At 39.9% G+C, this 23433-nt stretch overlaps 1 protein-coding gene and 1 non-coding gene across 2 annotated transcripts in view; one reads left to right on the top strand and one right to left on the bottom strand.

The window, feature by feature from the left end:
• The window catches only part of NUP107 (nucleoporin 107), a 49463-nt gene that overhangs the window by 8764 nt on the left and 17266 nt on the right, over positions 1-23433 (top strand). Inside the window, exons 7-11 of the mRNA XM_075551316.1 lie at positions 8134-8261; positions 12302-12350; positions 16820-16891; positions 17223-17311; positions 21353-21431. Coding sequence (XP_075407431.1) covers positions 8134-8261; positions 12302-12350; positions 16820-16891; positions 17223-17311; positions 21353-21431 — 417 coding nt within the window. The remainder of the gene's footprint in view (positions 1-8133; positions 8262-12301; positions 12351-16819; positions 16892-17222; positions 17312-21352; positions 21432-23433) is intronic.
• On the bottom strand, positions 20533-20666 carry LOC142452205 (small nucleolar RNA SNORA2/SNORA34 family). Its single transcript, XR_012785234.1, has one exon. It is a non-coding gene; the product is annotated as a small nucleolar RNA SNORA2/SNORA34 family (small nucleolar RNA).

Raw genomic sequence — 23433 nt, 5'->3', positions numbered from 1 at the left:
CACATTTAGATTGTTTTGCACAGCCTTACCTGTGAATTTCCATGCTTATTTAAGAGACTTGTCTTGGGATTTCAATGGCAGGAGTAGTGAGAAAGAGAGGTGAGCCAGCGTGCGCCTTGAAGGTCCATTTGTGCAAAATCCCATGAAACAAAAGGATTCTACTGCTTTACAGAAAATCAGTGAGCTTGGAGAAAAAGAAACTTTTGAAAACTGTTACATTAAGAATAATTAAAATAGTAATAGCCAGTATTATCTATGCATTTAATATTGTCTCAACTAGTGGTCTGAATTGTCCTATTATGAAATCAGAACATTCATTAAAATAGGAAAACTATTTTCTTATTTAAGAGTCACCTAGTGAATTATTGGAAGAGAAATTAAAGTTGTACTAAAGAGTGAAAAGTAGATAGTAATTTTTAATTAAAACACTGTACTTAATAATAGTAACACGGGTAGGCTTCAATCCCAATTATGTGGACAGCCCCTCTCCCCTCAGAAGAATTCACTTTAGAGGATAGCACTGAAGCTACAACTCAGGGAGAGGGACATGTCTGATCAGAGCACATGGGAGCAAATGAAGGGGGAGGAGGGAGAGAGTGGAGCACATCCTGGACCACCATGCCCTGAGGATGATACTTCCTCTCAGAGCAGCCAATGCAGAGAGAGGACCATAAGGCCAACCCCACCAGGAGACACAGCGCCCCTCACTGACCCATAGTGCTAAGGGGGACAACACTGGAGGCACAGTGTGGGAATTGTGCCCAGTCTGATCCCACCACACCGAGGCAAAACACTAAGGGTGTGCAACAGAACAGCAAGGGGAGCTGAGCAATGATGTCCCTGAGGAATACCAAAAATAGACTTTGGGGCCAGGGCGTGTCATCAGACTTGAGCGGAAAATATTCCTAAAGGTCAAGAAACAGACCTGTAACTGTTTATAGGTTTTTCTCTTTTTTCTTGTCCTTATTGTTTTCTTTTGTTGCTTTGGTTTGCTCTCTCTTGTTTTTGTGCATATCATTATCTCTGCAGGTCTATCTAGATAAGATAGACAGGGTAAACAACCTGGAGGAGAAAACAATGGGACAGATGGTTCCAGGGGGACAAGGGACAGGGGGAGATGGAGGAAAGGAAGAGGGTGTTAACAAATCTAGGGACAAGGGAACAACAAGTGATCTAGAATCGATGGCGTGCAGGGTGTAGAGGCCTGGTAGGGCTCAATCAAGAGCAACGCAACCAAGAGGAATTACTGAAACCCAATTGAAGGCTGAGCATGATAGTGGGACTAGAGGAAAGTAAAAGAAAATAGAGGAAAGAACTAGGGGGCAAATGCCATTTATAAAGGTCTAAATACAGGCATGTACATATGTAAATATATTTATATATGACAATGGAAGAATAGATCTATGTGTATATCTTATCATTGTGAATGGGGGGGAGTGTGGAATGGAGACCCAAAGCCTATCTATAGGCAGTTGAACATCCCCTAACAGAAGGGTGGTGGAGAGGAAACGAGCCAGTCATGGTACAGTATAGCTCCGATGAAACATGCTCTAGTTCTTTAATGCTTCCTTCTCCGCCCTCTCCGTGCCCCCCCCCCACTATCATAGCCCCAATTCTACCTTACAAATCTGGCTAGACCAGAGCATGGACACGGGTACAGAGAAGACCTGGAAACACAGGGAATCCAGGGCAGATAAACCCCTCAGGATTGATAATGAGGAGTAGCCATACCAGGAGGGGAAGGGGAAGGCAGGGGGAGAAAGGGAGAACCGATCATAATGATCTACCTATAACCCCTCCCAGGAGGATAAACAAACAAACAAAAAAGGTGGGTGAAGCGAGACATCGGTCAGTGTAAGGCATGACAAAATAATAATAATTTATAAATTATTACGTGTTCGTGGGGGGCGGGGAGTAGAGGAGAGAAGAAGCTGATCCCAAGGGCTCAAGTAGAGAGAAAATGTTTTGAAAATGATGATGGCAACATATGTACAAATGTGCTTGACACAGTGGTTGGCTGGATGGTGATAAAAGTTGTATGAGCAAAAGAAACAAACAAAAAGGAGTTGTTTGAGCCCCCAATAAAATGATTTTAAGTAAAAAGAAATAAAAAACAAACAACTAGTAACATTGCTCTGACTGCTTGTTAGGAGTAGGAAAACTTATGGTAAGAGTGACTCTTCATCTTCTGAACGCCTGCCCTTGTTTAATTCCCTTCTCAAGGGGTCCCCGTCCTCGTCTTTGCGAATGAAACTAGAAAGCAGTCTGTGGGTGTGCCCGTGGAGAATGACCGTAGCTTTCAGTAGGTGAAGGACTTGTGCAACAAACAGGTTGACCGGATTCAGCTCGTCTTTTGATCTCTTGACTGCTGCTTCCATGAGCATTGAATGTGGGTCCAAACAGGATGGATCCTCGACAACGTCAGTCTTTTCTCCGTTTATCATGAAGTTACCTGTCGGTCCATTTGTGGGGATCTTGATCTTTTTCAAGTGCTTCAAGTCCTCTTCATTTTGCAGCAAGCAATGTTGTGTCATCTACATGTCACAGGTTGTTAATAAGCCTCCTGTCATTCCTGATGCCACATTCTTCTGCGTGTAAGCCAGTTTCTCGGATGATGTGCTCAGTGTACAGATTGCATAAGGGTGGTGAGAGGATGCGACTCTAATGCACAATTGCCTGATTTTAAACCATGCAGCTTACCCTTGTTCTGTTCACACAACTATCTCCTGATCTAGGTACAGGTTCATGTGAGCACAATGAAGTTTCTGGAGTTCCCATTCTTCTCAAGGCTGTCCATAGTTTGTGTGATCCGCACAGTTGATTGTCTTTGCACAGTCAGTGAGACACAAGTAAGCTTCTTTCTTGATCACCTGATAGCAGCAGTGATTGATTCCATGACGTCGTCGGAATCCAACTGGAACCTCTGGCTGTCAGTATAGTGTTGCACCTTTTGTTGGATGATCTTTTACTTGCATGTGATATCAGTTATATTTTTTGTAATTTGCACATTTTGTTAGGTCCCCTTTCTTTGGAGTGGGTGCAAATAGGGATCTCTCCCAGCCATTTGGCCCAGGAGCCGTTTTCCTCAGTGCTTCCAGTGCTCCATCAACTTGTTGGAACTTTCAGTGGGTATTAAATCAGTTCCTGGAAGCTTGTTTTTGGCTCATGCTTTCAATGCCCCTTGAATTTCTTCCTTCAGTGCATTGATTCTTGCTGTTGACATGATTGAATGGCAGCTATTCTTTTTGGCACAGTGACTCTGTGTATTCATCTTGTGATGCTTCCTGCATCATTTAATATTTTGTCAGTGGAGTCCTTCAGTATTGCAGCTCAGAGCTTCAACGTTTTCTTCATGTCTTTCAGTGTGTGATAAACTGAGTGTGTTCTTCCTTTGTAGTTTCTAACTCGTCTTTGCACATTGCATTGTAATGTTTGCCTTTGCGAGCTGCCCTTAGACATTCCTGTTCAGCTCTTCGACTTCACTATTTCCCTCATTTGCTACTCGATGATTAAGAGCATGGTCCAGAGCCTTTGCTGTTCTTGTTTTTCTTCCATGTGTTTTTAATGACCTTTAGCTTTGTTCATGTATGATATGCTTCATGTCATCCCGTACCTCATGAGATCTTCTGTCATTAGTGTTCCTAAGATGTTATAGAAATTCAGGTGGAATATAAAGAGTAGTATTTGGGCTCTTGTGGACTTAATTGTCTTCAGTTTCAACCTGAACTAACATCAGCTGATGACCTGTGCCAGGGTCGACCCCTGATCTCATTTTAGCTGCTGAAACTGAGCATCTCCACTATCTCTTCCCACAGTTGGAGTCAGGAGACATTCACATGTACATTTGCCTTTTAAGTTGAAAAAAGGTATTTCTGATGAAGAAGTCTTGAACTTGCAAAATTCTATCATGTGATCTATAGCTTCATTTCTACACCAAGGCCATATTTTCCAACTACTGTTCCATCCTCTTTGTTTCCAACTTCTGCATTCCAGTTGCCAATGTTTATCCGTACATCTTGATTTCATATTTGGTCAATTTCAGTCTTCAGTTTCTCCATCCACTAGCTTTAGTGGTTGGTGCAGAAATTTGAATAATAGTCAGGCTGATTGGATTTCCTTGTCTGTGGATAGATATTAACAGATTAGATGGATAGATAGATAGATAGATATTAACAGCGTGGTACTTCAAAATCAATCTGGAAATGCTCTTTTGACACTGACTGCAATGCTGTTCCTCTTGAATCTGTTATTCCCAGCATTGGACACCTTGTGAATTCTGGTTCAAAATGGCCAACACTAATGCGTAGCATGTTGATCTTGATCTCTGTTTCATTTTGACAAATTCTAATTTTCCTAGAGTCATACTTTGTACATTCCAAATTCTAATTATTAATTGATGTTTTCAGCTGTTTCTTTTCATTTTGAGCCATGCCCCATGAGCAAATGAAAGTCCTGAAGGCTTTACTCCATCTTTGTCGTTACGGTCAACTCTGCTTTGAGAAGACAGCTCATCCTCAGTCATATTTTGAGTATCTCACCTGAGAGGCACATCTGGTACTGTCTCAGAAAAAGTTCTGTTTATTAGGTTTCCAGTAAATGATAATATTTGCATGCTATCCGTAAGGTTTTCAGTGGTTAATTCCTCTGAAGTGTACAAATAATTTCTTTGTAGTCTGTTCTTGGTCTGGAAAATCTGTTGAAACATTATTTGGGGGGGTGGCCCTGCTGTCACCAGAGTGTGACAGACTGACACACCAATGGTGGGCGTATAGGTTAGATATAGCTTATCTTCTATGTAAATATCTAGGAAGAGAGTAGGGAGGGAGAACTGATTGTGATTACATATATACAACTGGTTTAAGAATTAACCATGGAAGTGTGATATGTGAATACTATATCAAGAAAACCAAACCAAAAAAAGAAACCTAACTTTGTCCTTGTTTTTTTTTAAATTATTTTATTGGGGGCTCATACAATTCTTATCACAATCCATACATACATCCATTGTTATCAAGGACATATGTATATTTGTTGCCATCATCATTCTCAAAACATTTGCCTTCTACTTGAGCCCTTAATATCAGCTGCTCATTTTCCCCCTCCCTCCCTCATGAACCCTTCATAATTCATAAATCATAATTATTGACCAGTGGTTACCATGGGTGAAGGGGAAAGAATTGTTACATAGGGGCATTGAGCTTATGTCAGTGGTGGTGGAGTAATTTGGAAAGGGAGAATAATGCTTGTGTAATACGAAGAATATAATCAGTGACACTGAGTTATACAAGTAGAAATTGTGGAATTGGAGAATATTCTGTTGTATATATTTTTGCCACAATTGGAAAAATTATATGAATAACAATGACTATAAAACTAAAATGACCAGCCTGTGTGATCATGTGGTCCCGAAGGGATCAGTTATCAGGCATCAAAGAACAAAAAATCATATCATTGGCTGCACACCTCCATGATACGATCGCCGAGGACAAATGGGTGCATAAGCAAATGTGGCAAAGAAAGCTGATGGTGCCCGGCTATCAAAAGAGATAGTGTCTGGGGTCTTAAAGGCTTAAAGGTGAACAAGCAGCCATCTAGCTCAGAAGCAATAAAGCCCACATGGAAGAAGCACACCAGCCTGTGCGATCACGAGGTGCCAAAGGGACCAGGTATAAGGCATCATAAAAAAAAAATACCATAGTGAATGAAGGGGGAAGTGCAGAGTGGAGACCCAAAGCCCATTTGTCAGCCACTGGAGATCCCCTCCCAGAGGGGTCCAGGGGAGGAGATGAGTCAGTCAGGGTGCGATGTAGCACTGATGAAGAATACAGCTTTCCCCCAGATCCTGGATGTTTCCTCCCCCACCCTACCCCCCAACTACCATGATCCGAATTCTACCTTGCAAGTCTGGATAGAGCAGAGGATGTACACTGGTGCAGATAGGAGCTGGAGGCACAGGGAATTCAGGGTGGATGATACCTTCAGAACCAGGGAGTGAGGGGCGATACTGGGAGAGTAGAGGGTGAGTGGGTTGGAAAGGGGGAACCGATTACAAGGATCTACGTGTGACCTCTTCCCTGGGGGACGGACAGCAGAGAAGGGGGTGAAGGGAGACGCCGGATAGGGCAAGATATGACAAAATAATAATCTATAAATTATCAAGGGCTCATGAGGGAGGGGGAAAAAAAGAGGACCTGATGCAAAGGGCTTAAGTGAAGAGCAAATGATTTGAAAATGATTAGGGCAAAGAATGTACAGATGTGCTTTATACAATTGATGTCTGTATGAATTGCGATAAGAGTTGTATGAGCCCCTAATGAAATGTTGTTTTTTTTTAAAGAATAAAATGTTCTAGAATTGAATATGGTGACAATTATACAACTACTTTTTATGGTTGGGTTGTTGAAGTGAGTGACATGTGAGCAGAGCACTAATAAACCTGTTAAATAAATAGTGAGATAAAAATGTACCCATAGCTATTATTGTTGAATCTGAATTCTCATGTAAGCCCTTTTTGTGTACTCATGAACATACTTAATATTAAGACCTTTTCTTTTGTTTAATTGGTGAAACATCTCAACACATCCTACATGTACAAATCATGCAGGCTCAGTTCTGAATGACTTTTCTATGATTACAAGCTTGCTGACTGCCCGCGCGCTTCAAGTTGCTGTGGCTCTTTTGATCAGTGCTCAAGGCAGACGTTTTCCTATGAAGCAGAACTATTGTTTGATGATACAGTGGATTGTGTGTTGGCCGGCTAACTGCAAGGTCAGCAGTGGGAACTCCAGCTGCTCTGCAGAAGAATGAAACAGCTTTCTGCTTCTCTAAAGATTGACAGCCTTGGAAGCGCGAGGGGGCAGTGCCCTAGAGCAGCGGTTCTCAACCTGTGGGTCGCGACCCCTTTTGGGATCGAACAACCCTTTCACAGGGGTCACCTGATTCATAACAGTAGCAAAATTACAGTGATGAAAAAGCAGCGAAAATGATTTTGTGGTTGAGGTCGTCACCACAACATAAGGAGCTGTATGAAAGGGTCGCTGCCTTAGGAAGGTTGAGGACCACTGCCCTATAGGATCACTATGAGTCAGAATTGACTATAGCAGTGGGTGTTTAGATCGTTTGGCTGAAAGATAACTTCGCAGGTAGGCTTGATGTAATGCTATGAAGACGTCCTCAGGGCAGTAGTTTCAGAGAGGTTGGTTCTCTAATTCCAGTGGCTCCAGAAAGTCTGAATTCTGTGAGAATTGTAAATGTTTTTCCATATCTGTGCCCTACCCTCCTTTTGATCAGGAGTCATCTACAGAATATTTGGTGGAAATGTCCAGTGATGGCAGCCGGACACCGTTCAGCTTGTCTGGTCTTCAGGAAGACTGTTACACACACACACTCACTCACACACACACTTCAGGAAGACTGTTACACACACACACTCACTCACACACACACTTCAGGAAGACTGTTACACACACACACACTTCAGGAAGACTGTTTTACACACACTTCAGTTGCTCTTTCTTTTCGAACGTTCCTTCCCCTGCTAGTCCAGGCAACTAGAAATCAATTGTACCTTAGGTAGCCACGTTCAAGCATTTAAGACCTCAGGTACTATGTACGGGAATAGAAGAGAGAAATACTAAAAGCAATATTCAGCCCCGGACTGGGATATCCCATGAAACTATAACCCTGAAAACTCAGCCAGGAAAAAATTCCATGATTTGTTTGGTTGTATATAGGCAGTATCAGTAACTGCTTTCTTTTTGATAGAAGTATAGTACAACATTTAAATCAAGGCCATTTTTAATGGGAATGTTATGTTACACTTAACTCAGAAGGACAAGATACCCAAAATAAAAGCTTACTGCCCTTTGAGTCAGTTCTGACTCACAGCAACTCTAAATAGGGTTTCTGAGGCCATTAATCTTTTGGCCTCATCGTTCTCCCACAGAGGGTCTGGTGGGTTTGAACTGCTGACCTTGTGGTAAGTCCAGTACATGCTTCTCAGCACCACCAGGGCGCTTAGAAAGACAGTAGGAAGGAAAACACTTTTGTTGGCATATTTTTAACAGTATAATTGAAGAATGCAAAATTCAGAAGTTACAGAAAATTGACCTTTTACCTAATTATTTAATTCAGGTGAATATACTGAGTAAAATAGTAAACAGAGCAACACCTGGACTTCAGAAGTTTTCCAAAACCGCCAGTATGCTCTGGCTTCTTCAACAGGAAATGGTCACATGGAGGCTGTTGGCGTCTTTATATAGGTAAGGTTGTGTATAATTAATTCATAAGTGAAATAGATAAAAGGTTACACACCAATCAAATTATTTTAAAAATTAAAGTGAATGGCAAATGATGATATTTGTAATTTTACAAAATTAAAACCATTTAAAAGAATAAGTTGTGTTTGGAAATAGGTTTTGATAATTTTTATGCTTATTTCTACTTCTTTTTTTTCATTTCTATTTCATGTACCTTAATTTTTAGGAGTGGGTTTTTGGAGAAGAGGGACATAACAAGTCGTGTAACTAGTTGCTAACAAAAATTGAAATATACATACTAGGGGGCTTCAAAAGGTTCATGGACAAACTTGTTTCTTTTTTTTTCTTAACAGTTTTACTGACATAATTTATTATTTTTAAACCCTTTTTTTCAATAAACTAATTGAAGACTCATGAACATATACATAAAATATACACACAATCTTTTAAACATAATTTTGTGTTACGGTGAACTTTGAAATTTTATGGTTTATGAACTTTGTTTACAAATACTGCAATACTTAGTATAGTTTTTTTTAAAAAAAGGAAAGTATTAGAAAGATGGACTTGATACAGTGCTGATAACGATTTTAAAGAAATCAATCAGCTTTACCTTCTCAGAGGTTTAACTTTTCTTCTGTTGGGTTCTCATCCTAATGATGAAATCTTAAGAAAAGTACAATGCTTTATGTTTGCTCTCTGAAAATACTGTGTAAAAAGTTAAGCCTCTAGGGAATCCAGGCAGGTGATCCCTCAGGACCAGTGCTGAGAGTGGTGATACCGGGAGGGGAGAGGACCAGTGGTGAGAGTGGTCACCGGGAGGGGAGAACGGAGGGTGGGGTGGAAAGAGGGAACCGATTACAAGGATCTACATATAACCTCCTCCGGGGTGGGGGGGCAGGGCGACAGCAGATAAGTGGGTGAAGGGAGACGACGGACAGTATATGACAAAATAATAATAATTTATAAATTATCAAGGATTCATGAGGGGGGAGTGGGGAGGGAGGAGAAAATGAGAATCTGATACCAAGGGCTCAAGCAGAAAGCAAATGTTTTAAATTAAGAGTGATTATGGCAACAAGTGTGCTTGACACAATAGATGGATGTATGGATTGTGATAAGAATTTAAATGATTAAAAAAAAAACAAGTTAAAGGTCACTCCAGCAGTAGAAAGTTAGACTTCGCCCTGGGAATAATGGCACTAATCAAAAGAAACAAGTGCTTGAGAGGCTATTAAGAGATTGGAATACTTACACCATGGTTACGAGACTGCACAGTCGTGTGGCCACTATGAAAATCAGTATGCTCTTCCTTCAAAGTATAGAAATAAAAATACTATGCCAGCCAGCAATGCCACTTGTAAGTATATGAGTATAAGACACAAAGTATTGCTATTAAATCTTACAAACTCGCATTAAACAAAAATACCAAATGTGAAGCTGTCGTTTCTTGATATGTCCTCCCTCTGGGTCTGTGCATTTGGAAAGACAGTGTTTCCATCTCTAACGTTTCCTTGAACAATTCTGTACTCTTCTGTTTTTCGCCATCAAATTGTAGTTTGCATACGCCAGAAACTCAAATCATGTTGCCTGGAAATGTTCGATCAGTTCTGGAAACCAATAAATTCTGAAAGGGAAGATCAGGGCAGTCAGGTGGACGAGATAAAGTTTCCCAATGACATTCTATCGGGCAGTGTCTGCCACCCTTGAAGAGTGGGCAGGTGCATTGTCATTGTCGTGGAAAAGAATGCCTTAGTGCAGATTGCCTGGCCTTTTTCTCGCTAGTGTAGTTATCAGCCCTTGTGATGCTTTTGGGTCTTGAGACAGTGTAAGATTGCCCCTTTAGGGATTCCAGAAAGCCGGCACCACAACCTTCTGAGCTGACTCCTCTGACTTGAAGTTAACCGGCGCCAGAGATCCCTTGACAGCCACTATTTTGATTGGACCTTCTGTCCAACGCACCCTAATGAAACTAAGGCAGATTCCTGAAAGAATGTGTCCACAGCTACCCACTGATCGCAGAACATGCTCCAACATGTCTTGTTTGGTGTGAACTGCATGTATGGACTGGAACCCTGATAGCGATGCTTTTCGCCTACCCTTGTATGTCCTGAGAAGTGCGCGCTGTGATAGAAATGGACGTGCACTCGTGCAGCATTGTTCACAGTAGCAGATGTGTCCGCCAGTGGATAATTATATGCGATGGCATCAAAAAGTTTGTGGCAAAATCCCACTATCTTTGCATTCTATTTTTTTTCCAAAATCTTTTTGAAGCCCCCTCATACATACAACGGAACACTACCCAACGATGAGAAGTAGTAATGACTCTGTGACACACCTCACAATGTGGATGGACCTGGAGGGCATGATAGTGGGGGAGTAAGTCACTCCCAAAAGGACAAGTGGTGTGTGATGCTACAAAAGGTGGAGAACAGATTTACACCGGGAAACATTCTTTGGTGGTGACCAGGCATGAGGGGGGAAGAATAGCTAACTAGGTAGTAGACGTGTTCATTCTGCTGAAGGGAAAGGCAGTACACTCTGTGGGTAGAGTCAGCATAGCTTGACCATGATCAAGGAAGACATGCAGGTGTGCAAGAATAACAGACAATTACAATAAATTAGCATACATAATCTTGCAACAGTACAGAAACCAACCCTCACTGCCATCTTGCCTACAGGACGGGAGAGCTGCCCCTGTTAGCGTCAGAAAGCGTCCCCTCTCCCATGGAATGGCTGGCGTTTTGAACTGCCGCTCTTGTCGCTGGTTGCCCAGATCTTAACCACTGTGCTACCAGAACTCCTCTACAAGCATAGTAATAAGCCATTTATGAATGGACACAAAGGTATAGATGTGTGTGCTAGATAGATGTGGGAGTGCGTGTAAAAGTACGCCCGCTTGCAGATAGAGGTATGGTTGTGGATATTTCTACATACGTGTTTATAAGTGCTCCATGAATTGCCATATATATAATAGAGCAGCACATAGGGGCCAAAGTTATGAAACTTCATGGGCAAAACCAAATCTGGAACTGAGTTATGGTGATTGAAGTCTGAGGACCTTAATTTTGGAGCCTTGTAGGTCGATTTGCATAACAGTTTATAATAATAATGTTCTATATCATAGTTTCTCCATAATAGCTTGTGAGTGACCATCTAAGATAGCTATTGGGCTTTTCCTGCCAGAGCAGAAAGGGAAGTGAAGAAAACCAAAAACTCCTCCAAGGAGTAGTTCGTTCCAAAGATTAAAGGCACATGTGGAGCCCAGCCTTCTCCAGCTGGAGCCCAGAGCTAGATGGTGTCCAGCTGCCATGATCAGCTGCTGAGACCACACAGCATGTAGACTGAATGCAGAACAGAATTCTATTCATAAGGAAAAGCAGTCTTAGTGATCTGATAGAAACTACAGGGACCCCTAGACTACCACCCTGAATCATTTGGACCCCAAGCCACTCATGGAGGCCACTTCTCAACCACATCATAGACTGGCCTATAAAACATTAACACCTGTGAGCAATTTGCACCTTAGAACAATCAGCTGTATGGGACCAAGAGAGCAACAGCTGCCCAGAAGTAGTGAGAAAGCAGTGAGAGGCAGGGAAACCAGAGGACTAGAAATGGAGAGCCCAGGGTGGAAATGAGGGCACGCTGACACAGAACAAGGATGCAGCCAGTGTCGTGGGACAACTTGTGTGTGAATATTGCTATGTACTAATTTGCCAAGAACTAAAATGTTTTTGTTTGTTTCTTAGGCGAGGGGAGTATGTCCATTATCAAGAAGACTAAATGAATCATTCAACTATAGGGATTATTTTATTTTGCAGTGTACTTTGTTTTAGCAAATACCAGGTTTATTCAGGTGTTACTATCAGAGTCAGCAAGCATTTACGATTGTATTTTGCTTTTAATGTGTGGTGGCTATGTTAATTGGAAACCTATTGTTTTCACTGAATAGAATGCAGGCTTATGCATCCACATAACTTAAAAGGTGTTTCCATATGCTCATGTGAAATGAAGCTTTTTTGTTTTATTCTTTCCCCCAGAGACAGAATACAGTGTGCTTTAGAGGATGAAAATATGTTTGCAGTAACTGTAAGTTTATTTCTTATTTTCTTTAGTCACCAAATAGAGCTAAGACCAAACCCACTGTCCTGAAATTGATTCCTACCCAGAGCAATGCTACAGAGCAATGTAGAGCTGCTCCATAGGAATTTTGAGACTGTAAATCGTTATGGACGCAGACTGCCTCATCTTTCTCCTATAGGGCAGCTAGTGGACTTGAACTGCTGAAATCTCGGTTAGCACCCAGTTTTTAACCCACTGTGCTTCCAGGGCTCACTTTCCTTTAGTGGTGATTAAAAATCATAGGGAATTTCTTTCAGTGATAGTATTTAACTTTTTATCTAAACTCCCATCATTGAAAACGTTTTAAAAATAAAATATATAATCCCATAAAATAAATTAAGTATTGACTTACAAATGAGAGGTAAAAGTCTTATTCCTGTTACTGTGATAACCAGTTGATATGTATCCTATGAGATTTTTCTGTGCACTTTTATATGCGCACACACGCGTAGTTTGCCTTTTTAATATATTGTATTATTGCATTTATATGAGGGAGCTCAAAAAAGTTTCTGGAAAAATTCCATTATATTTTCATTCTTTTTTTGAAAACTTTGAAGCCTCCTTTTAGATTACACTGAATTCCTTTTCACATTCATTAATATTTCTTTGTGTTTTTTCCCATTTCAATTCATATTGATTTATACTCTTTTTTTTTCATCATATACCAGAGGACTAATGTGCTGCGGTTTTTTTCAGACATTCTGCTGGACACATGTAGATTTTCCAAGCATGTTTGCTGTAGCAATCCGTATAGTAACAATCTTCCTCATACTTTTTTCAGTGAAAGTTTACATAGCAAATTTGCTTCCCATTTATTTAATAATTACTATCACTATAGACTGTTCAGTGATGTTGGTGACGTTTTTCACAGTGTGTTAGCATTCTCATTTATTCCCTTGTGGGTGGGTGGTTCCTAGGCATCTGGTCCTCCTGTCTCTCTACCTTCCATCTTGGCTCAGAGCCCTGCTCTCCCTCTTCTTCATTCTTGCTGGACGTGAAGCTCCCTAATAGACTGCACCAGTTCGTTCTTGGCATTAGCAGTGTATGAACAGGTTTCTTCTGAGGGTATTGGCACGTGACACAGTTTCCCCAGCTTGGACGATACCTGCCTCATTGCTTTAATGTGCATATCGTCGACCGTTTATGAGGTGGAGTATTTTTCATTCGAATCCATTTGTATTTCTTAAACGGATTCTCTGTTCATATGTCTTACTCACTTTTATATTATTTCTTAATTATTTCCTGTTGCACATATTAAAGATATTAGCCTTTAACTTTGTTTAAGAAGGAATCTGTCAAGCAGACATTTTCATTTTCATCTGATCACAGCTGTAGTCGTTTTTTATTTACTATTGTGGACGTCAGCTGTTCAAGATTCCTAGTAAGCTGTGGTGCTTTTCTGCATCTAACCAAAGAAGACAAAGCTTGCTGTTTAGTAAACGTCCTTGATTGCCAAAGAGTTGGGCTTTGGGGCGATGCAGGGCAAGTGAGTTGAGGGTGTTCTGCTTAAGACCGTGTGCTTTTAAACATCCTCTTGAAGAGACAGACCTCTCTAGTGTAGGGGAAGCCGCCTCTAAAAGTAGGCAGGCTCTACAGAGACCGTCTCTCCAAAGGGCCTTAGTCACTGCTCACATCGCAAGTTCCTCCTGGGGAGAAGAGCAGCAAAGCCTGGTTTACTGACAAATTAAAATGCTAACTATTTTCTCTTCAAACTTATAAAATTTGTAAACAAGTTATAGCCTACGTGAAATAATAGTTTTCTGAGGCTGAAGGGTTTCACACACAGCTCAGCTTTATTGCTTAAAATACAAAATGCAACTGTTAGATAGGAACAGCACTGCAGTGATGAGATGAGACAGATGCCTGTACGGGCGTCAGAATTCTAGAACAGTACAAGTATCCTGGATACAGTTGATGTGTGGATTGTTGTAAGAGCTATAAGAGCCCCCAATAAAATGATCTTGTAATAATTTTTTTTTAAAAAAAATCTAGAGCAGATGCCCTTTGCTAGTTTCACGGGGCTAGTTTCACTTCACACGTCTCCTGAGAAGCATTGACCATTCAGAGAGCTCATCTTCACCCTGCTCCCTTCCGTATACTTCAGAAATGAGTGTGTCGACGCCAACCATGCTCCACCCATCCACTGACAGCAAGGAAACTTGGCTGATGCTCAGCTGTAGCCATTTATCTTGATGCTGTCACCCATGTTGATGTAAGCTGGAACAAGGCGTGTACTTGTACTTATCCAGGACAGGAAGCAGCGGCTTGCCCATATTTAGTAAATCAAAGCACACAACAACATTTGACTACATCCAATACCTGTTCCAACACCTTACAAAATGGGAAGGAGAAAAATTCTTATACCACATAAAGTAAAACAAAATGTAAAGATGAAAAAGAGAACCGTTCTTATCAAAATTTAGCAACAAGAATGACTGCTATCACTGACATACTTCAACACTGTGTGGGTGCTCCAAGTCAGGGCAACCAGGCAGGTAAGAGAAATGCAGGTGCAAAGACTGGCAAGGATTAAGGACAGTTTGCAGATGATGATTATCTACAGAGAAAAGCCAACAGAAGCAAATGGAAACCTGCTGGAGTCATGAGTTCAGAGAGGTAGTCAAATTTAAGTTGTATACATAAATCAAGCTTTCTCTTTGACAATAATAACTAACTAGTCAACTCAGTAAAATAGAAACCCACTAATAGGCTTCACATAGGACTTTACAGAGAAGACAAGATCTATATAAAATACGAAAGATGTGAGTTAATGGAGAACTATACTATGTTCACTAATAGAAAGACTTGCTGTAGAAAAGTTTGTCAATTATATACAAATTAACTGACAAATTCAATATAGTTTCAATAAATTTCCCAATAAGATTTTTTTTAAAAAAATAAGTTCAACCATGGGAAAAAATATATGAGAATAGTAAAAAATGTATTTTAAAAATATAGAAATACCAAAAATTTTAGTTATCTGAGTAAAATTGTGTAGTACTGGCTTTAAATGAATGAATCAATAAAACAAAAGATCCACACACAAATGTGATTTGGTATAAGATTTGCATTATAATTCAGTAAAAGATGAAAAGGTGAGGGGGACGGGGAGGGAGGGGGAGGGAGAAAAAAAAGGAAAATGAGCTGATTCCAGGAACCCAAGTGGAAGGCGAATTTTGAGACTGACGAGGGCAATGAATGTATAAGGGTGCTTTACTCAATGGATATATGTATGTATTGTGATAAGAGTTGTATGAGCCCCAATAAAATTATTTATTAAAAAAAAGAGATGAAAAGGTGTTGGAATAAATGAATACTCATTGAAAAGGTGTTGGATATATTTCAAAGGTATTGGAATATTGAAAAGGTGTTGGATATATTTCAAAGGTATTGGAATATTGAAAAGGTGTTGGAATAAATGAATACCTACTTGAAAGTTGAATCTCTTCATTAATTCATATAACTATCCATTCCAGATAAACTCAAACTCTTTAGCCATACATAATTTTTAACAAAACACTGATAAAGTCATCTCTATACCCAACAGAATAAAGAGAGAAAGCATACAATTTAATGTGTGCGTCCTCCTGGTGCCTGTATGTGCATTTCCAAGACTAGATCTTTACCGGAACAGGTGGCTTCACCTTTCTAATGAGGTTTGAACCACCAGTCTGTTGGTTGGCAGCCCAGTGCCTGTACTCAACTAATAAAATTGGTGAATTGATCGATTTAACCCATGCTGACACGTGATCAGAAAATACAATTTTTTACTATCTGCTTAGTTCGATTTGGTAATATTTACATTGTCTGAGCACAGACTAGTAACTTGATATTTTCCCTAAAGTACCCAGAAAAGGAAAAGATGCTGTCAGCTCCATGATGATAATGAGTTTTATTAAGGAGTTTAATAAAAACAACCCGGGTAGCAGCAGGGCCAAACTTGAGTCGCTGTCCCGTCAGATGACCGCTCTTGTCAGCTGTCATGTCAACTGAGCACGGGGAATGAGCCAGCAGTAAGCAAGAGCACAGGCATGCCGGGCCTCAAAACTGCTTCCCCTCTGTGTGTTAAGTTGTCCTGTAAGTTCATCTTAATAGCTCTGGGTTACTCTGCAGCTTTATCACCTTTCAACTGTGGAGAGAAGGAACTTCTTTTTAGTATGTAATGTGACTATATTCCGTCCTTTGTTTTTGTTTCCTTTAAAACAATATATTTAGGAAAATAAAAGTTAAAGTTGTAAGCTTAGTCAAAGAATTACATTAGGAGGAGCAGCCACAAATTCATTTGGCTGCTTGCAGTCTATATAAGAACATTTTCGAAGATGAGTATCCAGATTTGTCATGTGTAAAATGCTCGTGTAGGGGTGACTAAAATATACTTTCTTTAGATTCTCTCTTGGAATATCATCTTTTTAAAAATAACTTTTCCTCCCAAATAGGCTCTTAATGCCAGTGAAAAGGCAGTTGTGGAAGCATTATTTCAGAGAGATTCACTTGTTCGACAAAGTCAGGTATGAATCTAATTTGGGGGTTTTATTTTTTTATAAAACTTGAAAACAAGGTTAATGGCATAACAGCTAAAGTTTTTAAATTTTTAATTAGCGTTTTCTTAATTTTTAATTAGGCTTCTTTTAGCAATTACCTTGGATTTAGGAATTAGGAACCTTGTTCTGAGATTTTAAAATAACCATAATATTTCTAGGAATAACCTTTCAAAAACCATGCCAATTCTAATAAAAGTCCATTTTCTTGCTATGATATTTGTTTTATTTTTAAAAGTTAAGATAGTGATTAGAAAATGGACAGTATTTTGAAATCAGAAACTTTTTTTTTCTTTCCTAGCTGGTGGTAGATTGGTTAGAGAGCATTGCCAAGGATGAGATCGGAGATTTTTCTGATAATATTGAGTATTATGCAAAATCAGTTTATTGGTAAGTCACTACACTTTGTTTTTACAGTTTTAATATTGTTCATTCATCATTCAACAGGTAGTTACCGTATATACTTGTGTTTAAGCCGAGTTTTTCAGCACAAAAATGTGCTGAAAAACTGGGGTTCAGCTTATACAAGGGTCAGTGGTACCCCAGCAGGTGTAACATCTAGCTGCCCCACCCCCAGAATGAGTGCCCATTATCTCACGGGTGATTGCCGTTTCTCCTCTGTTCATTCAAAGCCCTGCTGACACTGCAGGGCTTTGAATGTTTGTTTACTTACATCTAACCAATCAGAGCCGTCCTATGACATGGACGGCTCCAATTCGCAGAAGCACCCGTAGTGATTCACTTACACCAGCAGCTGAACTGGTAAGGATGTGTCTGGCTGCACTCTGTCTCTCCCTCTGGTCTCTGTGTTAATTCACATCCTGCATCCCCCACCCGCATGGACTCCCCCCCCCATCATCCCATCTAACACATTGCGAGGGGGCGGGGGCATTACCATGAAAGTTCTTTTTCAAAGTCTTGTTTTTTTAATTGTATTAGAAATGGATACTCTTGAACCAAAACAAAAACACTGGTCATATGAGACTGGTTTCAAAACGACGATTGTGTCAAGAGCAGAAGAGAGCAATAACACTATTGCAAGTAAGGGATTCTGTGTTGACTAGAAACAAGGGAGGGGTTGGCGGAAAATGAAGGCTGACTTGGAACAGATTCCAAAAGCTAAAAAAGCTCGTCGTGGTTTAACATCTTTTTATGGGGCTCTAGAGAGTGAATTGCATAAATGGGTTATGGAGTGTCGTCAAAATGGTTACTGCATAACATGTATGGGAATCTACATACATGCTCTACAAATGGCTAAGGATGACAAATATAAAGCACCAGGCATTCAGAAATTTGCTGCGTCAGCAGGATGGTGTACCCGCTTCATGAATAGGTTTGGCCTAGTATGTTTGAGACAAAGAACAAAGATTTCCCAGAAATTGCCACAAGACCTTGAAGAAAAAATTAGGTCATTCCAGTCATTTATTACAAAACAAAGAAGGATTTACAATTATGACCTGGCCGACATTGGGAATATGGATGAAACTGCCATGACCTTTGATCTTCCAAGCAACAGAACTGTGGCAAGTTTAGGAGAAAAACCACTTTCCTCAAAACCACAGGAAATGGAAAAAAAAAACATTTTACAGTTCTATCATGTTTGCCTAATCAAACTAAGCTGCGTCCTGTAATTATTTTTAAAAGAAAGACCTTGCCTAAAATGATCAATTTCCCACCAAGAATTACTGTGCATGCACATGTTAAAGGCTGGATGGATGCAGACGGAACAAAAAAAGGGCTGGAAGAAATTTGGAGCCAACGACCAGGAGCACCCTTAAAGACAAAGCCATCATTACTTATATGGATATGTTCAGAGCCCACCTATCGGATGACATTTAAAAATTGGCAAAATCTAGTATTTACTTTAGCCATTATTCCAGGTGGGCTTACATCTGTACTGCAGCCTTTGGATGTATCTTTGAATAAGCCTTTTAAAGACCGTGTGCAAAGGATGTGGCATGAATGGATGTCATCTGGTCAAGCCCGACTAAGAAAAGGAGGAAACCTCATGAAGCCTGACATAGAGTTAATAGCAAAGTGGGTTCAAGATGCGTGGGAAGACATTCCAGAAGACATGGTGCGACGTGCCTTCCAGAAATGTAGTATTAGTAATGCTATGGATGGCAGTGAAGACTGTGCTTTGTATGAAAATGACAGCAGTGATGGTGGTGACGGTGATCTCAGTGAGGACAGCGTCTATGATGACCTCACACCAGCTGAAGCTCTGCACTGGGATACGGATGGTGATGAGGAATCCAGTTTTGAAGGATTTTAACTCTTTACATTTTAGCTTGGTTGCTGATTGAGCTCAGGGAATAGTACTCTTAAGGTATCATTGTTGATACCTTACTGTGTTTGTTGCACCTATTTTCCACTTACTGTGCTGGTTTACTAATGTTAAATGACTTGTCCTTTTATTTATGTTTTTTATTTAAAATAAGTATTTAAATACGTTACCCCACTGATGTCTCAATTTTTAGTAATTTTATTTTCATTTGTTTTGATTATTGAAACTCAATCAGTTTTTCTGGTTTCCCAGGTAATAATTAGGTACCTTGGCTTATACTCTGGTCGGCTTATATTCGAGTATATGTGGTAGTTTGTACTGTTTCCAGTTACTGTTCAACTAGTGAGCAAATTGTGTAAAGGCCTTGTTTTGTGGGCTTTATAATTTTTTAAGGGTTAGCAAATAGTTATTTTCTGTCAGAGTACACAAACTTTTTTTTTTTGGCGGGGGGGTTGTAGAAATCATCTGAGGGGTATAAAATGACCGTGAACAAGACTCTAAGGAGACAAAGTAGATATAGAAGGCCTCTTGAGGAAGTAACAGGGAGAAATTCTTGAGAAATCAGAGGCAGGCCATGCAAAAATTCAAGGAGAAGTGTTTTAGCAGTAACAGAAACTGCAGAGATCCGAGAAGTGAAGCCTTTGTGCATGGAGGCCAGTGCTGTAGGACTGTTCTAGGCAAGCCAAGGTGAGGATTTTGAGTTTTATTCTAAGTCGAATAATTTGATCATCAAGAAAACACATATGCTATGTATCTAACTAATTCTGTTGTGTTGTTTTGTTTTTAAAAAAGAATCTGCTTCCTCCCCACCCCAACAGCTTTAAATAACTCTTAAGTTGTTCTAGGACCTTAAACCTGGAAGCAGCCTTCAGATAATTCAGACTCACTCCGGCTCTGCGGCCGAGTCCACCCTGACACAGGAGTCGCTTATTCCAGAATGAAAAAGTTCACATCCCCATTGTGTTCAGTAACGTCGTACATGTACAGAGCCTGTACATCACATCTGACTTTTCTCTGCTTGACTTGGTGGTTATTAAAAATTAAATCTTAACTAGTTAAATTTTTGAGTAAAAGATAATTTTTTTATTTTCTGTAAAATATCTTTATAAAACTAAAGTTTCCTTCTATGGTAGGGCTTTTGCAAAATTTTCATTAGTTCACTTTTTTTTTAACTGATCAATTGGTTTCTCGTGTGTCACTGAAGCGATCCAGTGGGAAGGGGTGTCTGTGCACCAGCTGGTGCTGAAAAACTGAACACTTGTGTGCAAAAAGACTAGCTTTAATCCCTGCTTCACATCACAGGCAAAATGTCTTCTTTTTTCTCAGATGTTTCTTTCTAATCAACTGACCATTACATTTCCAAGTTCTGAACTAGCCCTCAGACCGTGGAAGACATTTCTGTAGCTCCTGCTTGAAGCCAGCAGCTCCATCAAACTACTGCCCTTGTTTCGGGGCCAAGCAAAAATGAATTCAAGTCAGATTCTTATCTAAATTTTAAAAGCTAGCATCACAAAGCTTGTAGGAGAAAGCATTCAGTGTCTCTGTTCCTTGGGGTGTATATTTCTTATGTAACAAAATACAATTACCAGGAAAGAAAAGTTGATTTAACTTCATCCCAATTTACTCACTAAAAGACACCAGTAGGAAAATGAGTGGAGGGAAGCCAGAGACGGGAAGAAATGGCTTCCAGTCTTGCCATCCTGTCCTAAGGAGCACTCTGGCCTTACTTCTTCCAATACAGACCAGTTTGTCCTTTTAGCAGGCCGTGGTACTTGAAATATTCTCGAGGACCACAATTCAAATGCAAGGAGGTTAGACTAGCTATTGTAATAAAACCAAAACAAGCCTATTGCTGTCGAGTAACTCTGGAAAACTTACAACTGCCCGTGGTGTTTCCAAGGCTGTACATCTCTAGGGAAGCCGACTGCTGCATCTTTCTCCTGGGAGCAGCTAGCAGCCAAAGACAATGCTAACCGTAGGGTCTGTGGTGGCTATGAAAGTCTTGTAACTTTGCTCTCTGTTTGAAACTTTATAATAAAATGTTGGTGAGGAAACTGCAATTAAGGTTCGAAAAGCTAAAATTGAAATTCCTTTCTATATTGGGGAATTTTGAATGCTTTGTTTAAGTTTGTGTTTTCTTTTAGGGAAAATACTTTGCATACTTTGAAACAGCGGCAGCTAGCTTCTTATATAGGAAATGCCCGTCCACTTGTCACTGAATTGGTAAGTGCTCTTTGAAATGGAAAATAATCTTCAAAGTTGGATGATTTAAAAAAACAACTATTGCATTTACATACTAGATCATCAGTTTTGCATTCCACAATTAAACAGCATATCAACCCTCTTTGACCTTTTCCCTGCCACTTCCCTCTGTTAAGATCTCATCTCCCCCTTCACCCAAGCTAAGACCTCTGTACCCTCTAGCCTATTGCTTCCCCTCGGACCCTGAAAACTACCTGCTTCTTACGGTATGAAAACCTTTTCGTTTCTTCCTTTTTCATATCAGTGGTCCCTACAATTTTTCTCCTTTTGTGATTGACTGGCTTCATTCAGTGTAAAGGCCTACCAATTCATTCCAGTCAAGAAGTGCCTCACATTTTCCCCATCTTTCTTGATTTCTTTGTGTGTATGTACCAGAGTTCATTTATTATCCATTCTTCCACTGACTGGGCATTGAGCTTGTTTCCATCTTCTTGCTATTATGAATAGTACTGTGATGACCATAGGTGTGCATTTATTTGTTTGGACTGTGTTCCTTATTTCTGTAGGGCATATACCAAGTAGTACAATTGTTGGGACATGCGGCATTTATAATCCCAGTTGATGGAGGAAGTGTCATATCTCTTTCCACAGTGGTTATTATTGATTACAGTCCCACTAGCAGTGTGAGACCGCCGGTCTCTCCACACCCCCCTCCAGCACTTGTTTTCTGCTTTGCTGAACTTTGCTATCAATGTTGGGGTGAGGAGGTATCTCATTATTAGTGATATTTTTCCTTTTAATTAAGTATGAGAACTGTTCGTTTCTTGAATCCTTGTTTTGTGCAAATATTCCCAAAGGATTGAACAAAAATTAACTCTAAACTACTATACTGCCTTTGAATTTAGCGGAATTTATTTGACCCTAAATATGTTAAATGTTACCTTATGAATTAAAGAAGTTTAGGAAATGTACCTGATTTGGCAGCATTAAAAACAATTTAATTTTGACACAACAGCAGGTTTTGACCTCTTCAGCCATAAGATAGTGATCTATGAAAGTTCTTCATGTAGAAAGCAGGAAAAAAGTAAAGCTGTATGAATAACTTGAAATTGGACATACTCTAGAATATGAGTTATAGGAATAATAATTTAATGAACTTTAGAAGAATGAAGTTTGTACAGAAATAGAGACAGCTATGTGATAGAACGTGTAAAAGAAATGTTTATAATGAAACCTGGAGAGAAATAACACAATTGAAGAATTGATAAAATTCCTTTTGGCGGCAAAGTTATTTTTTAAGGACAATTGCTTGAAAACTAGAAGAGAATGAGATAAACCAACTAAATTTCCCTGCAGCCAGGCAACAGCTGAAAGTCATTTACTCCGAACATCTGGAGAGTGCTCTTTCCTGTTGTCAGAAATAAACTGTCTTCCAATATTAAATGAGTGATAATTAGAGTCATCTATTTGATGACTTCTTCAATTCAGTGTCTGCAAAATCATGTGAAAGTAGCCACGTGACCGCTTCAGCAGTCCCCTTGGAGCTGACGCACCTGTGCTTGTGCGCTCGGTAAAGTTGGAAACAGTCGCATCACACGGCTTCCATTTGCATTCCTCACGCAGATCACATGTGCTCGTTACCAGTCACATAATTCCCCATGTTTAAAACCACATTTCCCTCCCATTTATGAAGGTAGAAATAACTTTTATTTTTGCTTCAAAATTTTTTTCCTTTCCTGATATCGCCCCCCAACAGTTTTATTGGCCAGTAATTTACATATATAATTAAAGAGTTCAATCAATCCTATCACAGAGAATTGTACAGTCACCCCCACATCAATTTTAGAGCATCCCCACCATGGTTGAATTGCCTTTAAGATGATTTGTGTAATAACTATCAGTTCTAGCGCTCTCCCCCCCTTCCTGTCTTCATTAGTTACTCCCGAAATCCCTTTCCCCTCCCTGTCTCCCCATCCCACCTCTGTATTCCCTATATCTGCTTGTATCTGTTATTATAATTATG

The sequence above is a fragment of the Tenrec ecaudatus genome, chromosome 6 (assembly GCF_050624435.1).
Source record: "Tenrec ecaudatus isolate mTenEca1 chromosome 6, mTenEca1.hap1, whole genome shotgun sequence".
NCBI lineage: Eukaryota > Metazoa > Chordata > Mammalia > Afrosoricida > Tenrecidae > Tenrec > Tenrec ecaudatus.
This window is presented reverse-complemented; position numbering and strand designations above follow the sequence as displayed.